Source organism: Chrysemys picta, chromosome 6, assembly GCF_011386835.1.
Source record: "Chrysemys picta bellii isolate R12L10 chromosome 6, ASM1138683v2, whole genome shotgun sequence".
In the NCBI taxonomy this organism is placed as follows: domain Eukaryota; kingdom Metazoa; phylum Chordata; order Testudines; family Emydidae; genus Chrysemys; species Chrysemys picta.
In genome coordinates, this window is record NC_088796.1 from 89,021,828 (window position 1) to 89,041,434 (window position 19,607).

Below are 19,607 nucleotides of genomic sequence, written 5' to 3' on the forward strand. Positions count from 1 at the left end.
TGCTGAGTGAATCTCTTTCCAAGATACTGTACCTCCACCCCACCCACCCAGAGCAAATCCCAGCAAATCAATGTTTTGGTTTGCCATACAGCACTTTCATTTAGGTCATTTGGGGAGAGGGGGGTGTTAACCCTTTCGATATATACTATAAGTCCTCTGAAGTATTTATTTGCTTGACATTCTTAGAAATGTTAGTGTTTAAACAGGTAAATAGTCTGCTCTACCACACAAATTTATAAATGAATTTATCAAGTTCTGTGAATCATAAAGAAAATGTGAACTTCAGAACTTGTATCGACATTCCAGAAAGCAACATCTTGAATAAACAATGCTTCACCACCATTGACTTTGAGATGACATGACAGGACAGATGTGTTAAGCCTGCATCAGTTAAAAATAAAACAGATGTGTACCCCTAAACAGGAGGGTGCCTGGGGGCCTTTGTGTACTGTGCATCCTGTGCACATTTGCCTCTGTCAATGGCTAGATTAAATTATCATATTAGTTCAAACCAGCTATGGAGGATGTTGACAGATGTGGCAACCACATGCAGTATCTTTGGGGACTATCCTATGAACTTTGTGTAGATTCTGTGTACTGTGGTGGGCTAGGGATTGCATATACTCCATGAGGGAGAGTTACCACAGCTCCTCCAGGAGCTACAAACAATGAAGTGGGGGTAATTTCTGCAGTTCCTGGAACTGTAAACAGCCCTAGAGAATTACAGCCCCATGGGGTGGTTGGCATATACTGGTTCAGGCTGTGTTTCAAGAGATGCAGGGATAAAGAGAACTGGAAGTATAAAGGTCCACCATGAACGGACATGAGCCTTCTTTTTGATTCAACAAATGAACAAGGACGAGAGATTAGGCCAAAAGAAATCTGATGAGGTTCAACAAGGACAAGTGCAGAGTCCTGCACTTAGGACAGAAGAATCCCATGCACTGCTACAGGCTGGGGACCGACTGGCTAAGCGGCAGTTCTGCAGAAAAGGACCTGGAGATTACAGTGGACGAGAAGCTGGATAAGAGTCAACGGTGTGCCCTCACTGCCAAGAAGGTTAACAGAATATTGGGCTGCATTAGTGGAGCATTATCAGCAGATCGAGGGAAGTGATTATTCCCCTCTATTTGGCACTGGTAAGGCCACATCTGGACTACTGTGTCCAGTTTTTGCCCCCCCCCCCCCCACCACCACTACAAAAAGGATGTGGACATACTGGAGAGAGTCCAGCAGAGGACAACAAAAATTATTAGGGGGCTAGGGCATATGAGGAGAGGCTGAGGGAACTGGGTTTATTTAGTCTGCAGAAGAGATGAGAGGGGGGGAATTTGATAGCAGTCTTCAACCATCTGAAGGGGGGTTCCAAAGAGCATGGAGCTAGGCTGTTCTCAGTGGTGGCAGATGACAGAACAAGGAGCAATGGTCTCAAGTTGCAGTGGGGGAGGTCTAGGTTAGATATTAGGAAAAAGTAGTTCACTAGGAGGGTGGTGAAGCACTGGAATGGGTTACCTATGGAGGTGGTAGAATCTCCATTCTTAGAGGTTTTTAAGGCCCGGCTTGACAAAGCCCTAGCTGGGATGATTTAGTTGGGGTTGGTCCTGCTTTGTGCAGGGAGTTGGACTAGATGACCTCCTGAGGTCTCTTCCAACCCTAATCTTCTAGGATTCTAAGGCCTTTTATCCAAGGGGCAGACCCAACTCTGCTGACGGGTTGGAAGGACTGGAACCTGCTAGGTCTCCATAGGACTGATGGGGGAGCTACCGCTAAAGTGTTCAGATCCTTTTATTGGTTTATATGTTTTCTCAGTGTTGCTTTTATCCTCCAATAAATGTAGTTTTTTTTTTGAAAAAGCAGGATGGTCACTTGTAACTGCTGGCACTCATTGCTCGTAGCCCTTGGAGAGAAGCAAACTGCAGGGGCTAGACTGTGGGTCAGACCTGCTGGGAGAACAGGGAATTGCAGGGGAGCTGTAGCCTAAACCCCTAATCAAAAGGTAGTGGGAGATGGGTCCTTGCCCACAGCATGGCAACAGCTAAGGCTTTCTTTGACCCAGACCATGGAGGGGTATCTGGATTTCTGTACCATCTCTTATCTTTCAAGACCTGGCAAACTTACAGAAATAAATGTGTATATATACAAAAACATGAACAGTATTGCTTAAGATAGTAGCCATCACCAATACACAATATACAGTTATTTAAATACATGTAATACACCATAGTCCAGTTTAAAATATGGACTTGAGGAGAAACGAGTCGTGTTGAAAAATAGGGTTTGGAAACTTGCTGCCACCCTGTGGCAGGCATCTGTACATTCTTGTAATATGAAAGAAGTAAAACTTTGAACCAGTGAAGAAGAGAATAGTTCTGTGAGGTAAAGGAAAATCTCCACAGTAGTATAATATGGTACAAGACTTTTGTATACTTGGGATCTATATTTCAAACATAGGCACTTAAAAAGGAGGCCTAAAATCTCATACTATATAACTATACATTTCAAGAGAGGAGTTTGGCAGCCTTATAGATTGGTATATGGACAGGTCACATTTGGTTGATACCTGTTAACAACTATCCATTTGAACTTCAATTAGAAGAGGGTTTTTGTTGGAGTTATTTCAAATTTACTCCCAAATATCAAATGGAGGATTTTTTAATTCCCTTTTATCTGAGATAAAACAAAGGGTGAACTTCATCCTGGTGTGGAAAGCCAGTTCAAGAACCTCAAACTCATAACCCCATGACATAGGTGTGTGTGTGTGTGTGTGTGTGCGCATGATGGATGGGCTACTTTACACCATGCTCATTTGCAAGGTGGCTTCATGTCAGCTCACGCTCTTCTCTAATCTATATATTTGATATAGTGAACTCCCTCTCCTCTCTTACTGTTAACTAGGCATTCAAAGTTCCTAGCATTTGGGGAACTCAGTATCTCTCTGTCTATAATTTTTTATTTTATTAGGGAAACCAAACTCAAACAAAAGTAATTGCTAAACATTCTGCATTTGGCAACTGATTTCAGACACTGCAAAAAGTAAATTGAAAATATTGTGTTCTTAAATGAGTTTATATATATTTGCTCTAGCAAGATCTCTAAGGTGTTCTTATATAATAAATACAAACACTCCAATAAAATAAAAATGTTTTATGTTGTCATTGTCATTTCAGCTTCTCTGTTCTGTAATAGAAATGTTTCCACTATATTATGATAGTTGAAACATTTTGACTGTTGATGGAGTCAATAAAATAAAAATGAAATTTCAACCTTATTAAAACAAGATACCAATTCTGATTTCCTGAGATGATGAGCACCACCAAGTCAAAGTTAAGTCAGTAAAAAGTACAGCCTACTTCTCTGGAGGTGCCCGAACATTAATTTAGGTGTGTAACTTAAAGCATGTATTTTGACCTCAGTACTTAAAATAGCTTTCCCCTAAAGAACCAAACCAAAGTTGCTGCCTTACATTTGTTTTTAAATGAAAGAACAGTTACTTATCATACAGCAACTGATTCTTCAAGATGGGTTTCATTCTTGGCATGTATGTACCCCATGCATGTGAGTTGGGATTCTTTTGGCTAGCAATGTCCACCGTGATTACATCTGAGCCCTGCATGTCGAAGGGCATAAAGAGCAGAGTGGGCCAAACCATCTTTCAGACCCTTCTGTAATGCAGAATCTCAGAGGAGTCAGACACATGGTAGCAGGGAATGAGGGTGGATGGAGAATCCATATCATCTTGAAGAAAGTTACTGTAAGATAAGATTCTGTCTTCTGGGGATGGTCCATACAGATTCTACTCAGTGCCTAACCAGCAGCTGTCTGCTGCTGATGCAGGCTTATGTGAAATGGGTTGCACACCTCAACATGTCCAATAGGACCAGGGTGGGAAGGAATATAAGTACTGGGGGGAGGATACAGAATTTGTCCAGAGGAGTGACATATGGAACATCACTTGGGGATGTGTCCCTCTCGGAGGCAAAATAGGCACCAGAAGTGCCTGTCATTAAATAGTAATGAAGGTTTGTAGAAAAAGCATGTTTGGAATACTAAGGATTTTGCTTCTGCCATATTGCTAAAGCCCCAGGTGTGGGTGCCTAACCACTTAAAATACATTTTTATATACAAAATAATCAAAACTAACTGTATGAACTAATACTAGCACAGTGCAGAGAAGCAGGAGGACACTGGATGGGTTCCATCACAATGCCACATCTGGTAAGAAGGATCAGGGGGGTCATTGGGACTGTTCTGCCCTTCATGCCCTCAGGTGGCATGAAGATAGAGGCGTGGCCCCACTGGATTGCTGGCCAAAAGGATCCAATCTCAGATAAAATTGCCAGGAGTGGATCCATGTGGAAGAACTTTGCAAAACATATGAAGGTGACAATCCTGTATCTTTGTCAAATGTTTCTTTGCAATTCTAAGTAGGGCTTTTCTGAAGTCAAATGGGCTCCTTCTTTTGGGAAGCTAAATACCTATTGAAATTCAGGATCCTAAATTTCAAAAACCTCTATCAAACTGGGTAGACCCAGTGCATAATAGTTTAGAGGCAGCAAGTTTAAAAGGATACTTATTTTAAAAAAAATGTTTTTAACCTGAGAAAATCCTTAGATTGAAATTTGAAAGGAATTAAAAATCTAATACATCATCATATATGCTGTTTACTTGTTGTATTTCTTTGATCTTATGTGATGAAAACACTAATCTTTTGTTTCTAGACAATTTCACTTTCAAGACCTTATGCAATAACAAAACACTAATTTGAAATCCAATTAGACCCAAATGTCCTTTTAACTTCTATAGGGATTGTATATGTTGAAAGTACTTCATATTTCGTCAAATTGATCACTATTTGCCCTTATACTGAAATACCTGGCATTTAACAATGTTGCTATTCATGTAGCAAATTTAATTTTTTTTTATCAAGTTTTAAATTTATATAGGATCTCGCCAGGCGACTTTACTACTTGTATTCTGTCCTCTTGGCTGACCAAGATGAAATAGCAATCCTAAAATGCAAGAAATACTGAGTCTGAAGTCTTTACTATTTACAAGGAGCACAAGTTAAGAAATACAGCATTGACATTTTTTCCACTTAAAAAAAAAGAGGTGAAGTCAGGGAATCACCAAGAAGTAAATTCTGAAATAATTCATTCACTCACTTTACCAGTTTATTCCCCCAAGGTAGGGGGCTCTCATACAGCAAACCCCTCAGAGACGACTGTGTAAAATTCAATGTCATTAAAAGATAATATAGCACAAGGAATGAGACTACTCAGTGGTCAGATAACCAATACAGATGAAGTACTCTTACAAATTTGTAGTTACCTCACTGGTGAAGTGGCAATTTAAAAAAAAAAAAGTGAAAGAATGTAACCAGATGAGCCTTAATTCCAGAAAGGGAAAGAGCATCACACTGAGGGTGACTATATCCATGTACTGTGTTCCTTTCGTCCTAAAGCCCTGGGATTAACCACATTCATTTTGCACCTTTGAGCTCATGTACACTCTGCCCCATTAATCCATCTTGGACTATTAACATGCCAAATTTATTAACTGTTTCCAAACAGCTATTTCTCTTCCCCCAAAAGAACATGCCCTGACATTCCGCAAAGGGTGAATCTGGTAAAGTGAATTGCTATAGTCAATACTGAGCCAACAGCCATGTTAAGATCCTGTACTTACAGCCAGCAGAGCTAGAAGACACCTGCTGGAAGTCCAGGCTCCCCAATTATATAAAATACTTGAATGTACCCTTCATGCATCACAAGATATTGAACTTCAAAATAACCAATGGATTTACAAAAATATTTCTCCTAATTTCTCCTGTCACGCAGAAGTCTGTACATGGTAACTAAGGTGGCCACTACAGCTGGAAGGATAATAAAGAGCATAATGCTTTCTAAAACTCAGCATAAAAAAAAAATACAATGTGGTGTGTGTGTATAGATTAGGGGTGGGCAAACTTTTTGGCCCAAGGGCCACATCTGGGTATGGAAATTGTGAGCATTCACGGCCCACCATACAAAATTGGGGGTTGGGGTGAGGGCTCTGGCTAGGGGTGCAGGCTCTGGGGTGGGGCTGGGTATGAGAGGCTGGGCGTGCAGGAGGGTGCTCTGGGCTGGGACCAAGGGGTTCAAAGGGTGGGAGGGGAATCAGGGCTGAGGCAGGGGGTTGGGGCACGGGAGGGTGTCAGGGGTGCAGACTCCAGGCAGTGCTTACCTCAAGCAGCTCTTGGAAGCAGTGGCATGTTCCCTCTCCGGCTCCTATGCGGAGGCATGAGCAGGCAGCTCTGCGCACTGCCCCATCCACAGGTGCTGTCCCTGCAGCTCCCATTGGTGTTGGTTCCCAGCCAATGGGAGCTGTGGGAGTAGCACCTGGGGCAGGGGCAGCATGCGGAGCCTCCTGGCTGCCCCGACATGTACGAGCCAGAGGGGGGACCTGCCACTGTTTCCAGGAGCTGCGTGGAACCACGGCATGCACACAGCGGGGCAAGCCCCAGACCCCACTCCCCGGCAGGAGCTCGAGGGCCGGATTAAAACGTCTGAAGGGCCAGATGCAGCCCCCAGGCCGTAGTTTGCCCACCCCGGTGTAGATAAAGATTTTACTAGCACTTTTTTGGGATGACCTGGATAATTCATGGTTTCTCCCACTTGTGAGTCACACAGCCATTGCACACTCATGCCAATAAAACCTTTATACCAACACAAGATCTAGTCTTCACAAAATCTTTTCCTCCCGTTAGAGGAATCTATGATATGTATATTTGGCAGGTAGACATTTTAAAAATGAACATCTAGCTGCTTGAATTTCAACCTTGAGAGAGAAAGTTGAACGGTTTAACAAAAAACTTAATTACCCTTTATCACCCTACTTTTCCTGTTAAGATATAAAAGTAACTTCAATGTATGTATATTCTGAGACTAGTAAAATATTTTCATTTTATACTTAAAACAATGGTATTCTTATTACATACCTACTGTATTTTTCCAGTGTTATTAGTACTTAGAAAACATGAAGTGAATATTCCTCGGTGAACATCAGTTTACAAGCCATTCAGTGTTATGCTATAACAGAGTTACTTCTATGAGCCTGAAGTGCCCATTTGTTACAGCTGTGCAAAACAAGAGTATTTAACGTTTACCAACAGGCAATTATTTATTACAGCTGAGAACTCTACATACAGTATTGCACACGTTATAGATGGACTGATTAACAAAATTATATTCATATATAAGTTACTAGCATTTACATAAATGTTCTTTAATACATTGTGCGTTAGGTGCTTTAGTAAATATGACAACTCTCTTCAGAGACTATTTCACAGAATATAAAAGTATAAACTTTCACAGAGCATATACACGAACCCATGAATATGCAAAAGCCCTCAAGAACTCAAAAACAGAGTTAGAGTGAATACAGGGATAGCACTTTTACCAACCACCTGTTACTGGAAAATTAAAAAAAAAAAAAAAAAAAAGTAAGGAATAGATTTACAAATGAGAAAATTAGTCTATCATTGGGACTATTTTAGACATTAGCTCTACAATACCACATAGACTTGATTTTTTTGGCAGGAAGGGAGAACGGTGGCATTAGAAATTCAAATCTAGTGAACTTGTTGTCGTCATGTTTTCCCCATATACTTTGTTACTGTTCTATAACTACTATATATAATAAAGCAACTATTTGTGTATGACAGTTGATAAAGGAAAACTCCAGTGTTTTTACATCAAAATTGCATACATTACAAAATAATTAAAATTCAAGTATGAATATTAATTAAGCAATACACGTGGAAGCTTCAACTTTCTATTCTTGTGGGCTATGCTGACTACTGCAGGGAGGATGCCATAGATTTATCTCCTCCTCCCTCAGCCAGTTCTAGCTGCATTTCCACTCCCTCAACCGGTAACAGCCCACGGTTCTCCCTCTCAAGTACCAACAAACAGCGCCCCAGAATAAATTCACCCTTGGACAGTCAATCTCCAGGCTTTATGCCTTATTCAGTCCCATCTCCTTCCCCCACTCCAACTCCTTCCTTATTTAAAGCTAGCATTCAGGTATTCCTTGTGAGCTCCCTTCCACCTCCGTCTCCTCCCCTGCCCCCCAACTTTCAGCTCAACTACTCTAGTAACAATATCTTCTTCCCCTCTCTACTCCTCCTGCAAGCTGCACAAGTGAGTGGCTTGGTGCATTTGTGGCCACTTAAATTACCCTGGCTTTCCGGAGGGATCTTAATGAGTGAGAGGGGGATTAAACTAGTTTCTATCAAAGCAAATGGCTTCTTCCATGCAATAAGTTTTATCTTCCTTTAACTTAATACCAGTATCAGTTTAACAAAAAAGCTAATTTCATTGATTTTATACAGCTCAAAGATTCTGAAGTGTTTTTTAAACTACAGTGAAATTTTCCTTTTACAAAGTTACCTTCACCCCAAACAATTGTTGAACAGAATTTAGAGTCAACCTTACCAGGGAAAACCTAACATCTACTCAAGTTACCAATGAGGTTTGAGCTCTGACAGAAAGTCAGTCATGAGTATGATCACAGGAAGTGACAAAATTCCTTCCACCATCATAAAACAATTTCCTTGGTTGACCAGACAGCATAGGGGGGAACACATACATGTACTGCAAAAAGCGAGGGCCTGGGTTGGAAGCAGTTTAGGAATTTTGCTGTCTTGGTCAACTGGGGGAAAAGACAGATACATGGGATGTGGGAAAAGGAGGCCTGTGTACATTCTGCCTTAACATTCAAATGGTTGAAGATGTTGCATTATTCTGGAACACCACACTACTTGTCTTCCTGGCTGCAGCAAGGAGATTGTGCTTGCTACAAAGAAAGGAAAACATTTACATAGGCACTAAGATAACTCAGAATGAAAGGGTGAGCATAACTTTAGAGACTTGAATTAGCTCATTCCAAGATGTAGCCACGGTTGGTGACATAACATGAAAATTTTCGCACTAGAAGGCAGGATTTCCTCACTCTTAGAGCTTATTAATTTTTCTTTGAGAACAGATCACCAGTAAATCCATACTCAACTATCAAGGGGTGAAGACATTGGAAACCTCTGTCAGATACATACCTTCTTTTGTGTGTGTGTTCTTTTTAAATGAGTAAGTTAATTCTGAAGCCTATTCGTACATATACAGTCCTACCATTTTCTTCTAATTAAAGCAGAATGCATACGGAGTGTGTTCTTACAAACACTTTTTGGAGGGCTGGTAGGGGTGAAGGAGAGGGAAATGACAAGAAAAGGAGGAATATTGAGATTTATTTCCCTTCACATATGAAAACATAGAAGTGTTACTGCACCTTGCTGTTCTTACTGTCTAGAGCCAAATTCACCCCAAATTACTGCATAGATACACCAGTGCTGAAATTTAACACACAGGTTACATTTCCAAAATGCATTCGCTTTATTTTCCTTGAAATGCAGCAACACTTTACAAAGCCTAAAAACCTGAAAGAAATGTGACAGCTTTAGAAAGTCACACTGATGAAGAAGTGTTTCATGGTGTTAAAAGCCAAGGTAATAATCCTGAGATTTCAAATATTAAAGCTTTCTCCACAGCCACATGTTCCTTTGATGTTTGGATTATTGAAAACAAATTCACTGGATAGTTTGTCTTCTACATAGTCCATTTCAGTTCCTAGAAGTGTCAGCTGTGCTTTCTTTTCAATAAACACTCTGACTCCTTGAATGGGACAAAAAAAAACAAACTGTTATGTAATCTGACACAGGTCTTGTGTTACAGTACAATCTGGTAGATAACTGATATAAAATGAAGCTAAAAACTGAGGTCTGTCAGTGAAATTATTGCTGCATTTTCTTACTACTTTCAGGATATTCATCCTTTTCTTGCCTCTGCTAAAGAACTCAAGTTGAGATTACTATCACTTGCTATCTGTAAATGGTTGAGTACTGATATTATGGTGTATTTATTTACACTTCATGAGGGGTCATGCCAATGTTATTGTGTAACTGTGCAATCAAGTGCAGCTTTCACACTCCCACAGACTGGAATAAGATGTAAATTTTTAATACACCTCTACCCCGATATAACGCTGTCCTCGGGAGCCAAAAAAATCTTACTGCATTATAGGTGAAACCGCGTTATAACAAACTTGCTTTGATTCGCCGGAGTGTGCAGCCCCGCCCCCGAGGAGCGCTGCTTTACTGTGTTATATCTGAATTTATGTTATATCGGGTCGTGTTATATCGGGATAGAGGTGCAGTGAGAGTAATTAACCCTTGGAAGAATTTAAAGGGCCATGGTGGATTCACCATCACTGACAATTGTTAAATCAAGATTGCATTTTTTTTTTAAGACATATGATATAGGAATTATTTTTGGGAAGTCCTATGGCCTGTGTTACACAGGAGGTCAGACTAGATGATCACAATGAACCCCTCTGACCTTGGTGTCTATGAATTATGTTCATTAATCCATTTCTACTGGGATTACTAACATTCCAAAGCTCTACACTGCTTTCAAGCAGCTGATTTTTTAAAGAAAATCTGCCTCAAAAATATTTTCTTATTTCCTTCTCAAATGGACTATCCTTCCCCTTGCCAAAGTTATATGGGTGAAGCTGAGTTACTAGCAATATTTAGTTCTGTACTAGGGAGAGGTGTAAGGTCCATCCAATATACTAGAAAGTAAAACGATCAGGGCTAGGAATTAGTGCTTCTCAAGTCTTAATAGTTGGAAATCCTGCCTGTTCCAATAACATACAGAAGTTTTACAGGCTGCAGGATGCTGAACATTAAGACTGCAGTTTTGATTTATAGACTATTTATGATTTCTCATTTTAATAAGCCAATTTGGCTTTGTAGATGAAAAAATAAAAAATACCAATAATGATAAACCCAAGAAGGGAATCCATTAGTTTATATAAAAGCAGTGTGTTTGGAAGGTCCTTTGTTTCATCTGAGTATATTCAGTGCCAGTGTATATCAACGTAACCCACGGATGCAGCAACCCCAGGGGCCTGGAGCCAGCAAGGTTAGCCAAAAGAAGTAGGCTGTGCTGACAAAGAAGTGCTTGTGACAAAGTCTGCTGGAGGATGTGCTCCACCAAGCAACCTGCACAAGGAGGATCCTATGATACTCAAGCATTAACTTAAAGCTGCCACCCCACCACCAGATGTAAACATAGCCTCCCAGGCCCTGGAGAACTCCAACCCATGGTACAGCCTGGACATATGGTGGGGCGGGAAAAGGATGCAATTTGTACCCTCTGGACTAGCAGTATTTAATTTAATCCAGGAAGTTTTAACAAGTGGGTACTTTTACAATGGAATCTAAAGTGACAGCAACAGCAATTCCTACTAGGGTATCCAAGGATTTCTCCCAGTAATTTCATGCAGCTAGTAAATTCTAGCCTGTCTCTCTTCTAGTAATCAAGTTATTCTGCACCTGCCTTCCCCCCCTATTTACTGCTTCAAATAGATAAAAACAAATAAACACTCACCATCTTGAACTACTTCTTCATCGGAGTCGCCTTTTGTTTTTGTATATTCTAACATGTATGAAAGTCCATTACACCCCCTTGTACGGACTCCAACTTTCACACCTACCTGAAATATAAGAGTTTTATTCACTTTTATTTAAATGTACAGTGTGCCAGCAGAGAGTTGGAAACTCAGTGCTCGAATCAACTCGATAGCTACCACTCAATGTTTTCCCCCTGTCATCTAGGGTTAAAATTAGGATGAATTCATTTTAGGAATGAAGAGCCAAAATGTCTTGGGTTTCTTTTTTTTTGGTACAGACCAACTAGAAAAGTGAATCAGAACTTTTAAGTTATAAAATGCATAATATATACTCAAACTGAAGCCTAACTCCTATGCACTACACTAGTACAATTTATACCTATAATTCTACACTAGTGGTAGTAATAGTGGTGAAAATGTCAATGGAGCAGAGGCACTTCTACCATCATATTGTCAGGGTTAGCATGAGCCCTGCTTCTACTACAACTTCCATTCTACTTTTGCTATCTCATGAAGTGTTGCAATGGTGGAAAGCTACACATATAAGTTTTCCTGTTGTGGACAAAGACCTACAGTGTGTAAAAATAGCGTTCTAATGTTATTCACTAGTAAAACTGCTGGCACCCTTGTAGGTGTTTCGTCTTATACGCAGTTAGGATGAGAAAATCTTGCTTCAAAGCCAAATGGTTTTATGACTTCAAATGAGACAGTTTGTTTATATAGTACTGTCAGTCCACACTTTACAAACTTGAACATTCACCATAGAAAGGAAGCCAGTTCTAGGGCTTAATGGGATGCATTCCAAATTCTCTCACCCGGCTCTCATCCGCCCCAGTAAAAATCACAGTACAGATCTTCTGCATGTCTGTTGCAATGAGTGCTTACTTCTCCTCATTGTAGGAGCAATTGAAGCAATTTACATAATGCTGGCAAGTTTGAGGGTGAGCTAAATACAGTTACATTTTCACAGCATAGTTATGCTGATTAGTATATTTCTATTTCACAGTATATTAAAAAGTTACCTGGATTGCAATTTTCATTAACCATATTACCACTCAGTCTTCACAACTCAGCCCTTCCCATTTTTAAGATCTGCTCAACATTGACCCAGCAAACCATTCTGACTCATAATTCAGTTAATCTATTCTAACTACTAACTACACATAGATCAGACCAAAAGAACATCTGCATAAACAACAGTTGAAGAGTAGCTGCCAGAGACACGTGGACCAGAAAACACTCTGCACAGTGACACTGTCTATTCCGAACAGCCATATTGTACCCTACATATGAAATCTTTACTACATAATTATGAGTAAGGGAGGAAGAGAAATAATCTGTATAATTATTGTGTTGGACAGTGTTAATGGTTGCCACCAACAAGATCTTTAATTTATGACAATCACAGACCTTGTAAAAACTGATGGGCATGTAACAATTAAATGCCCCTGTATGTAGTGATAACTGGAAACAAGCAAGCTACCACCCAAGGCAACAGCCACATGGCAATGTTGATCAGAAGCTAAACCACGTGGGCTAAGAGGGTTCCTTGGGACTAGTTACAAACACAGGGACGAGGGACTTGACTGGTTGTAGTTGTGTGTGTGATAAATAGAAAGCGAGAGAAGTAGTTGTGAGAGTGGCCCTGGTAAGAAGATAAGAGACAGACTTTCTTTTGGGCATAGTAATTGCTGGAGCAGACTTGGATCTCTGAGTAAGGAAAACACCTGCTGTTTGTTTTTACTGTGTTCAGAGAAACAGGCCTTTGTGTACATTCTTGTAAATAAACGGGATCACACCAAAGAAATACCTGACTATTGGCATCAATGTCTTCTTCTAATGGAAACAAGCAAGGCCCCAAATACTGGCTAACCCTCAGGCCAGAAGGGGCAACATTATGTGGACATAACATACTTCACAACAAAATAACCTGCTTTGAGAAATTTAGAAGTTTCATTAAATTATTTGAAGAATACCTTCACATCAGCAGTTGGAGATCTCTTGCCATACTAGGAAATCATTACCTTATTAGCATCAACAAATTAGATTAGTTTCATTAAAGTGGTAGTATGAACACACTTTAAAATTTTGTTAAACCTTTAAGGAATGCATGCTGGAGTTTAATCTGTCTCAAAGATTATGACAGTTGACTTATTGTCATTATAGTCATTTTCCCCCACCTCATTTGATTTTTGTATATGAAAATAAAGTTTGTTGGATAAATGCATTTATTAAAAAATAAAGGAAGATCTCATGTCTAAATGGTGTCCACAATGATTGTTTCAAGCTGCATTGTTTTACACTGATTAAAGGTACTTCACAGACAGCTGCTAGTATAATAATAAATAAGAGTGCTCTTCATAAGGTAAGCTAAAAAATATTAGAATAGCATACAAGAATGCCTTCCATTTGTACTTACATGCTCAGGTTTATCTTTAAGAAGCTGTTTTATCTTATGTACAGCTGACGGAGTCTGAAAAATAAAGAGATTTTATTAACTTTTTCCTGCTTTGAAAAATGTTAAAAGTTCTGAATAATATTCAGTCTTTTACTGCTTCTACTGTCCATTGCAAATAAAAACTCAGTTTCATTCCAGCTTCACAGCTCTCAAGTTTTCAGTTCAGCCTCTCCTCCCACATGTTAAAAGTCCACCTCTCGCATTGGTGTCACTAGCGAGAGTATAAACTAGCCATTCAACTTGTTGTGTTTTGCGATTTCAAACTACAATTAACATCCTAAATTGCATAATTTTAAGCTGTTTTTCAGACGTAGACTCAGAGCTTGTCTACACTTACCGGAGGATCGATGCTGCAGTGATCGATGCATCAGTGGTTAATTTAGTGAATCTAGTGAAGACCCAGGAGAGCTATCGATGGTCGCTCTCCCGTTGACTAATGTACTCCAACTGATTGAGAAAAGTAGGGGGAGGCAACGGGAGAGCATCTCCCGTCGACATCGCATAGTGTGGACCCCACAGTAAGTAGATCTAAGCTACGTCAATTTGAGTTATGCTATTCACATAACTCAAATTGTGTATCTTAGATCAACTTTTCCCTTTAGTATAGACAAGGCCTCATAGAATTAATCTGGTTAATGCACATGAGGATTTACTGAAAAGAGCAGAGTTTATAAATTAACTTCACCATAAGCTGAAAACATAATATAAAGGTGATCAAATAACCCCCTGCTTTCCACCAGACAGACTACACATTTGTAGATAGTAAATGAACATCACAGGAAGTTTGGGACTAAAATTTAGATTCTCTTTTTGAAAAATACAGACTGAAAACTGAGAAACTTCTTGAGAAGCTCGCCACAAGATTTTTAATTTTTTTAAGTTTGCAATCATATACTGCAATATCGTGCTGAGTGAAATGTTAGAATAACTAAACATAGATCATGAGACTGAGAATTTTGAAATTCTTTCAGTTTAAGATATAACACAAGAAAATGTATTGTTAAACTATGATCTTTAATCTAACAGTTCCTATGGGAAGCTAGCCAGACTCTGGCTCTGCAGAAATCAGTCTCATCAAGGTCTAGGTGCCACAGAACTGGCTTCAGAAACAAATAAAGCCAAAGAAGTCTACTTTATATACCTGCAAGTTGCCTGATGTTCAATCACCAGGAGAACACAGGAATTGCAATACCAGAGACCAAACACATCTAGTTCAATAGCATGTCTCCCATAGTGAAAATTGGCAGCTAATGCAAATAAAAATATAAGCCCTCATAATGGTATACATCTACCAAAAGAAACCCAAAATTGACAAATATATTCTCCCACTTATCAATGGTGAACAAGAAATTTCCATGGTGAATAGGGGGCAGTTTCTACAGAAGTTTAGTTTTCTAAAAAAAAAAAAAAAAAAAAAAATAGGTGCTTTTATAGTTGTAAAGATAACCTTCTCAAGTCGAAATAACTGTACTCTGATGCAGTTTTCCTTCTGAATCTGATAAGACCATCAACTAAGTCTCATGTCACGATTTCAGCACACAGCCAATCTCAGCACACAGCCCAAGTGAGCAGATCGTGCACTGAGGCGTTCTGAAGTTTAAACCATTTTGTGTCTTAGTTTTGAGGAGTAAAGCTGTACATCTGTAATTTGTAAATTTTTAATCAATTCCTTCCAAGCCTGTCCCCCAAATCCTATATGCATTTGGAGTATTGGCAGCTATTCAGATAAGTCTTCTGGATAATTTTTCAAGGTTAATCTATACACTGAAGGGAAACTTCTTGACCCGAGCTGAAAATCAGTTTATGCCCAAATAGTCCTTTGGCTTCATATTGTATTCTTGCCAGTAACTGTCACAGATAATCACTAGAATTTTTTTTATTTTGTAGGTTTGTTTTTTTAAATTAAAAGAGATACGTAAGGTTATGAGTGCAAGATAATTAAAATAATGTTATGGTTGAAACCTCAAATCACTCACCACACAAAAGGCAAGCTTCCTTCAAGACAATATCAACTTCCTCCAGAAACTCTGCAACATTGACAACCTCCCTCTGAACATCATTCTTGCCACTATGGTGGTCACCTCCATACACACCAACATCCCTCATCATAATGGCATTGCTGCCTACCTAAAATACCTACAAGAGAACTTACAACACTTGGATATCCATCCTAAACACATTGTCAAACTCACCCATTTCATCCTCACTCACAACTTCACATTTAATACCACACACTTTGTCCAAACCATGGGAACAGAAATGGGTACTAGGATGGCTCCCCAATAAGTCAACCTCTGCATGGGCCACCTTGAGGAAGAATTTCTGGAAAAACTAATCGTGAAATCAATGATATACCTGAGATAGACTGATAATATTTTCATTGTCTGGACAGAAGACCTAAACTCCTTCAGATTTTCACTACAACTTGAACCACCATCACCACCCATCCATCAAACTCTCTCTAGAACACTCCCACATCACTCCCCACACCAGAATCAACTTCCTGTACACCAGGGGTGAAAGTAACTCAAATTTCTTACTGGTACGGTCATATCGCAACCTCTCACCCCAACTCCACTCCTACATACTTAACTTCATGGATCCCTTTGCATAACTCTGATACAGCAGCTGTCTACTAGAGTACTAGTAGTAGCTTTAAAGGTATGTCTACACAGCTGATGTTAAAGCGCCGCAGCTCAAGTGCTGGGAAAGAGCTCTCCCCATGCAGTAATAAAACCACATCCACGAGGGGAATAGCTCCCAGCATTGTAGCACTGTCTACACTGCCACTTACAGCGCTGAAGCTTTTCTCACTCAGGGGTGTGAAAAACACCCCCTCTGAGAGATGCAAATTCAGCGCTGTAAAGTTGCAGTGTAGACAGTGCTACAGCATACTGAGCCGTGCTCCCAGCGCTGGTAGCTATTCCCCTCGCGGACGTGGTTTTATTAGTCTCCCAGTGCTGGAGCCACAACTACACAGCAGCGCTTTAATGACGGCTAAGTAGACATACCCTTTTGTGGATGACTTTTAGCCTGTTCATTTGTTGAAGCCTGGGGGGTGTCACAGACCAGCAAACAGCAGCAAGCCCCTCCAGTGGGAAAGAGGTGCGAGATGGAGAAGTTTCACCCGGGGCGCCAGCTGCCTCAGAACCCAGCTTGCGTGCTGCCAAGCCCCACGCCTTGCTCCCTCCGCCCTGCCTCTGGCACTCCACAGCTGCCTGCAACAGGGACTGCTGCAGAGACTCCCCCAAAGAGCCCGGACACAGGAGAAGGAAGGAGCGTCCCTGGCTCTGGTTCTCCCCGATTGCAGCCAGGTGAGCTTTCCCTCCTGCAGCTGGCTAAAAAATGAATGAACCAAGGGCTGGAAGCAGAGCGCAGCACCCTGGGCACAGAGCACAAAGCCACCCCTCCATCCTGCAGCGTGCACACAACACTTGCTCCCCAAGCTGCCTTGTCCCCCAAGGGCGCACGTGTGTGGCTCTGCATGCTGGAGTGCAGATGGTCCTCAGGAGAGCCAGCCCAAGAGCGAACCGGGTGGGTTACAATCACACTCCTGGGTCCTGCTCACATCATGCTTCAGCCACCATTCCAGAGGACATGCTTGCATGCTGATGATGCTCGATAAAAAAATAATGTATTAATTAAATTTGTGACTGAACTGCTTCGGGGAGAATAGTATGTCTCCTGCTCCGTTTTACCCACGTTCTGCTATATATTGCATGTTACAGCAGTCTCGGATGATGACTCAGCACATGTTATTCGTTTTAAGAACCCTTTCACTGCAGATTTGACAAAATGCAAAGAAGATACCAATGTGAGATTTCTAAAGATAGCTACAGCACTCGACCCAATGTTTAAGAATCTGAAGTGCCTTCCAAAATATGAGAGAGATGAGGTGTGGAGCATGCTTTCAGAAGTCTTAAAAGAGCAATGTGCCGATCTGGAAACTACAGAACGCAAACCACCAAAAAAGAAAATCAATAATCTACTGGTGGCATCTGACTCAGATGATGAAAGTGAACATGCTTTGGATGGTTATTGAACAGAACCCCTCATTAGCATGGATGCATGTCTTTTGGAATGGTGACTGAAGCATGGAGGGACACATGAAGCTTTAACGCATCTGGCACATTGCGACACCGGCTACAACAGTGCCATGAGAACACCTGTTCTCACTTCAAGTGACACTGTAAACAAGAAGCTGGCAGCATTATCTCCTACAAATGTAACCAAACTTGTTTGTCTGAGGGTACATCTACACTACAGGGGGGATTCGATTTAAGATACGCAAATTCAGCTACGTGAATAGCGTAGCTGAATTCGGCGTATCGCAGCCGACTTACCCTGTTGTGAGGACGGCGGCAAAATCGACTTCTGCGGCTTCCCGCCGGCGGCTCTTACTACCACCTCCCCTGGTGGAGTAAGAGCGCCGATTCGGGGATCGATTGTCGCGTCCCGACGGGACGCGATAAATCGATCCCCGAGAGGTCGATTTCTACCCGCCGATTCAGGCGGGTAGTATAGACCAGGCCTAAGTGACTGACTGAATGGACTTGTAGGCTCCAAAGTTTTACATTGTTTTATTTTTGAATGCAGTTATTTTTTTGTACATAATTCTACATGTGTAAGTTCAACTTCCATGATAAAGAGATTGTATTATAGAACTGTACTTGTATGAGGCGAACTGAAAAATAATATTTCTTTGTTTTTATACCACAAATATTTATAATAAAAAATAAATATAAAGTGAGCTCTGTACACTTTGTGTTCTGTGTTGTAACTGAAATCAATATATTTGAAAATGTAGAAAACATCCAAAATATTTAAATAAATGGTATTCTATTAACAGTGTGATTAATCACGCGATTTTTTTTAAATTGCACAATTAGTCGCAATCAAGTTTTTTAGTTGCTTGCCAGCCCTACTAATTTTCTATTTCTTTATTTTTGGAGATGCAACACTTCAGATGTTAATATATTTCCCCCCTTTAATTCACAAATATCCAATTATAAGTCTTACAGATCAAGTTCCCTCAATAATAATTTTGTCGATTTTGAAGGCCAACTTCCGCACTCAATTTTCTCCATACAATCAGTTTTAGAATGAGCATTTTTTATTTTATTTTTTGCTTATTTTGTTGTTCTTTTGACTGGAAGTTGACAGTAAAAGTTCAATGGCTCATTTGAAGATGTTAGTCATGGTTTCTCACTTAACAGCGAGGACTGTGTGAAGGTCATCATCTTTCAACTATTGATGGACCTACAATTGTATTAATAGAATGTTGCTCTGCAGACACCATGCACGAGAGACACAGAATGGGCAATGGAGAGCAGAATTAGGTCCTAACTTTGCTTTTAAAAAAAAAAAAAATCCATCAAGGGCCACCCTATATACTGTGGGGGGGAAGGATATATAAGAACATATAAGTAGGCCTCTGTCTCTTTCGTTTCTATCATTGGTCTTCTTACTATTGTCTTTTCTAAAGAAAGTAGTCCTTGTATCAGAAGCCCCTTCATTTCTGCATGTTTAGATGATGACATGCCGTTGAGATCTATTCTGACATGACATCAAAAGAAAAAAAAGCAAATTGGCGGTCATAAGCACAAATCTTATATATATAAAAATAGGTCATACACATACACAC

The 19,607-nt window shown here is 40.3% G+C and overlaps 1 protein-coding gene and 1 long non-coding RNA gene across 11 annotated transcripts in view; one reads left to right on the plus strand and one right to left on the minus strand.

The window, feature by feature from the left end:
• LOC101953356 (iron-sulfur cluster assembly 1 homolog, mitochondrial) overlaps positions 1 to 19,607 on the minus strand; it is a 120,349-nt gene that overhangs the window by 98,508 nt on the left and 2,234 nt on the right. For 9 of the 10 annotated variants that reach the window (XR_010602314.1, XR_010602313.1, XR_010602315.1 and 6 more), the window contains exons 2-3: positions 13,925 to 13,978; positions 11,484 to 11,589 (exon numbers count right to left, since the gene is read on the minus strand). Coding sequence is in view for 6 of the 10 variants with exons in the window: in XM_065599423.1 (XP_065455495.1) it covers positions 11,484 to 11,589; positions 13,925 to 13,978 (160 nt within the window). In the remaining 4 variants the exon portion in view is untranslated. Of the gene's footprint in view, positions 1 to 7,132; positions 9,705 to 11,483; positions 11,590 to 13,924; positions 13,979 to 19,607 lie in introns of those variants that run through there. The other variant, XM_065599421.1, reaches the window with a different exon arrangement.
• Positions 1,595 to 9,091, plus strand: LOC135984375 (uncharacterized). Its single transcript, XR_010602318.1, has 2 exons — positions 1,595 to 8,830; positions 8,864 to 9,091. It is a non-coding gene; the product is annotated as an uncharacterized LOC135984375 (long non-coding RNA).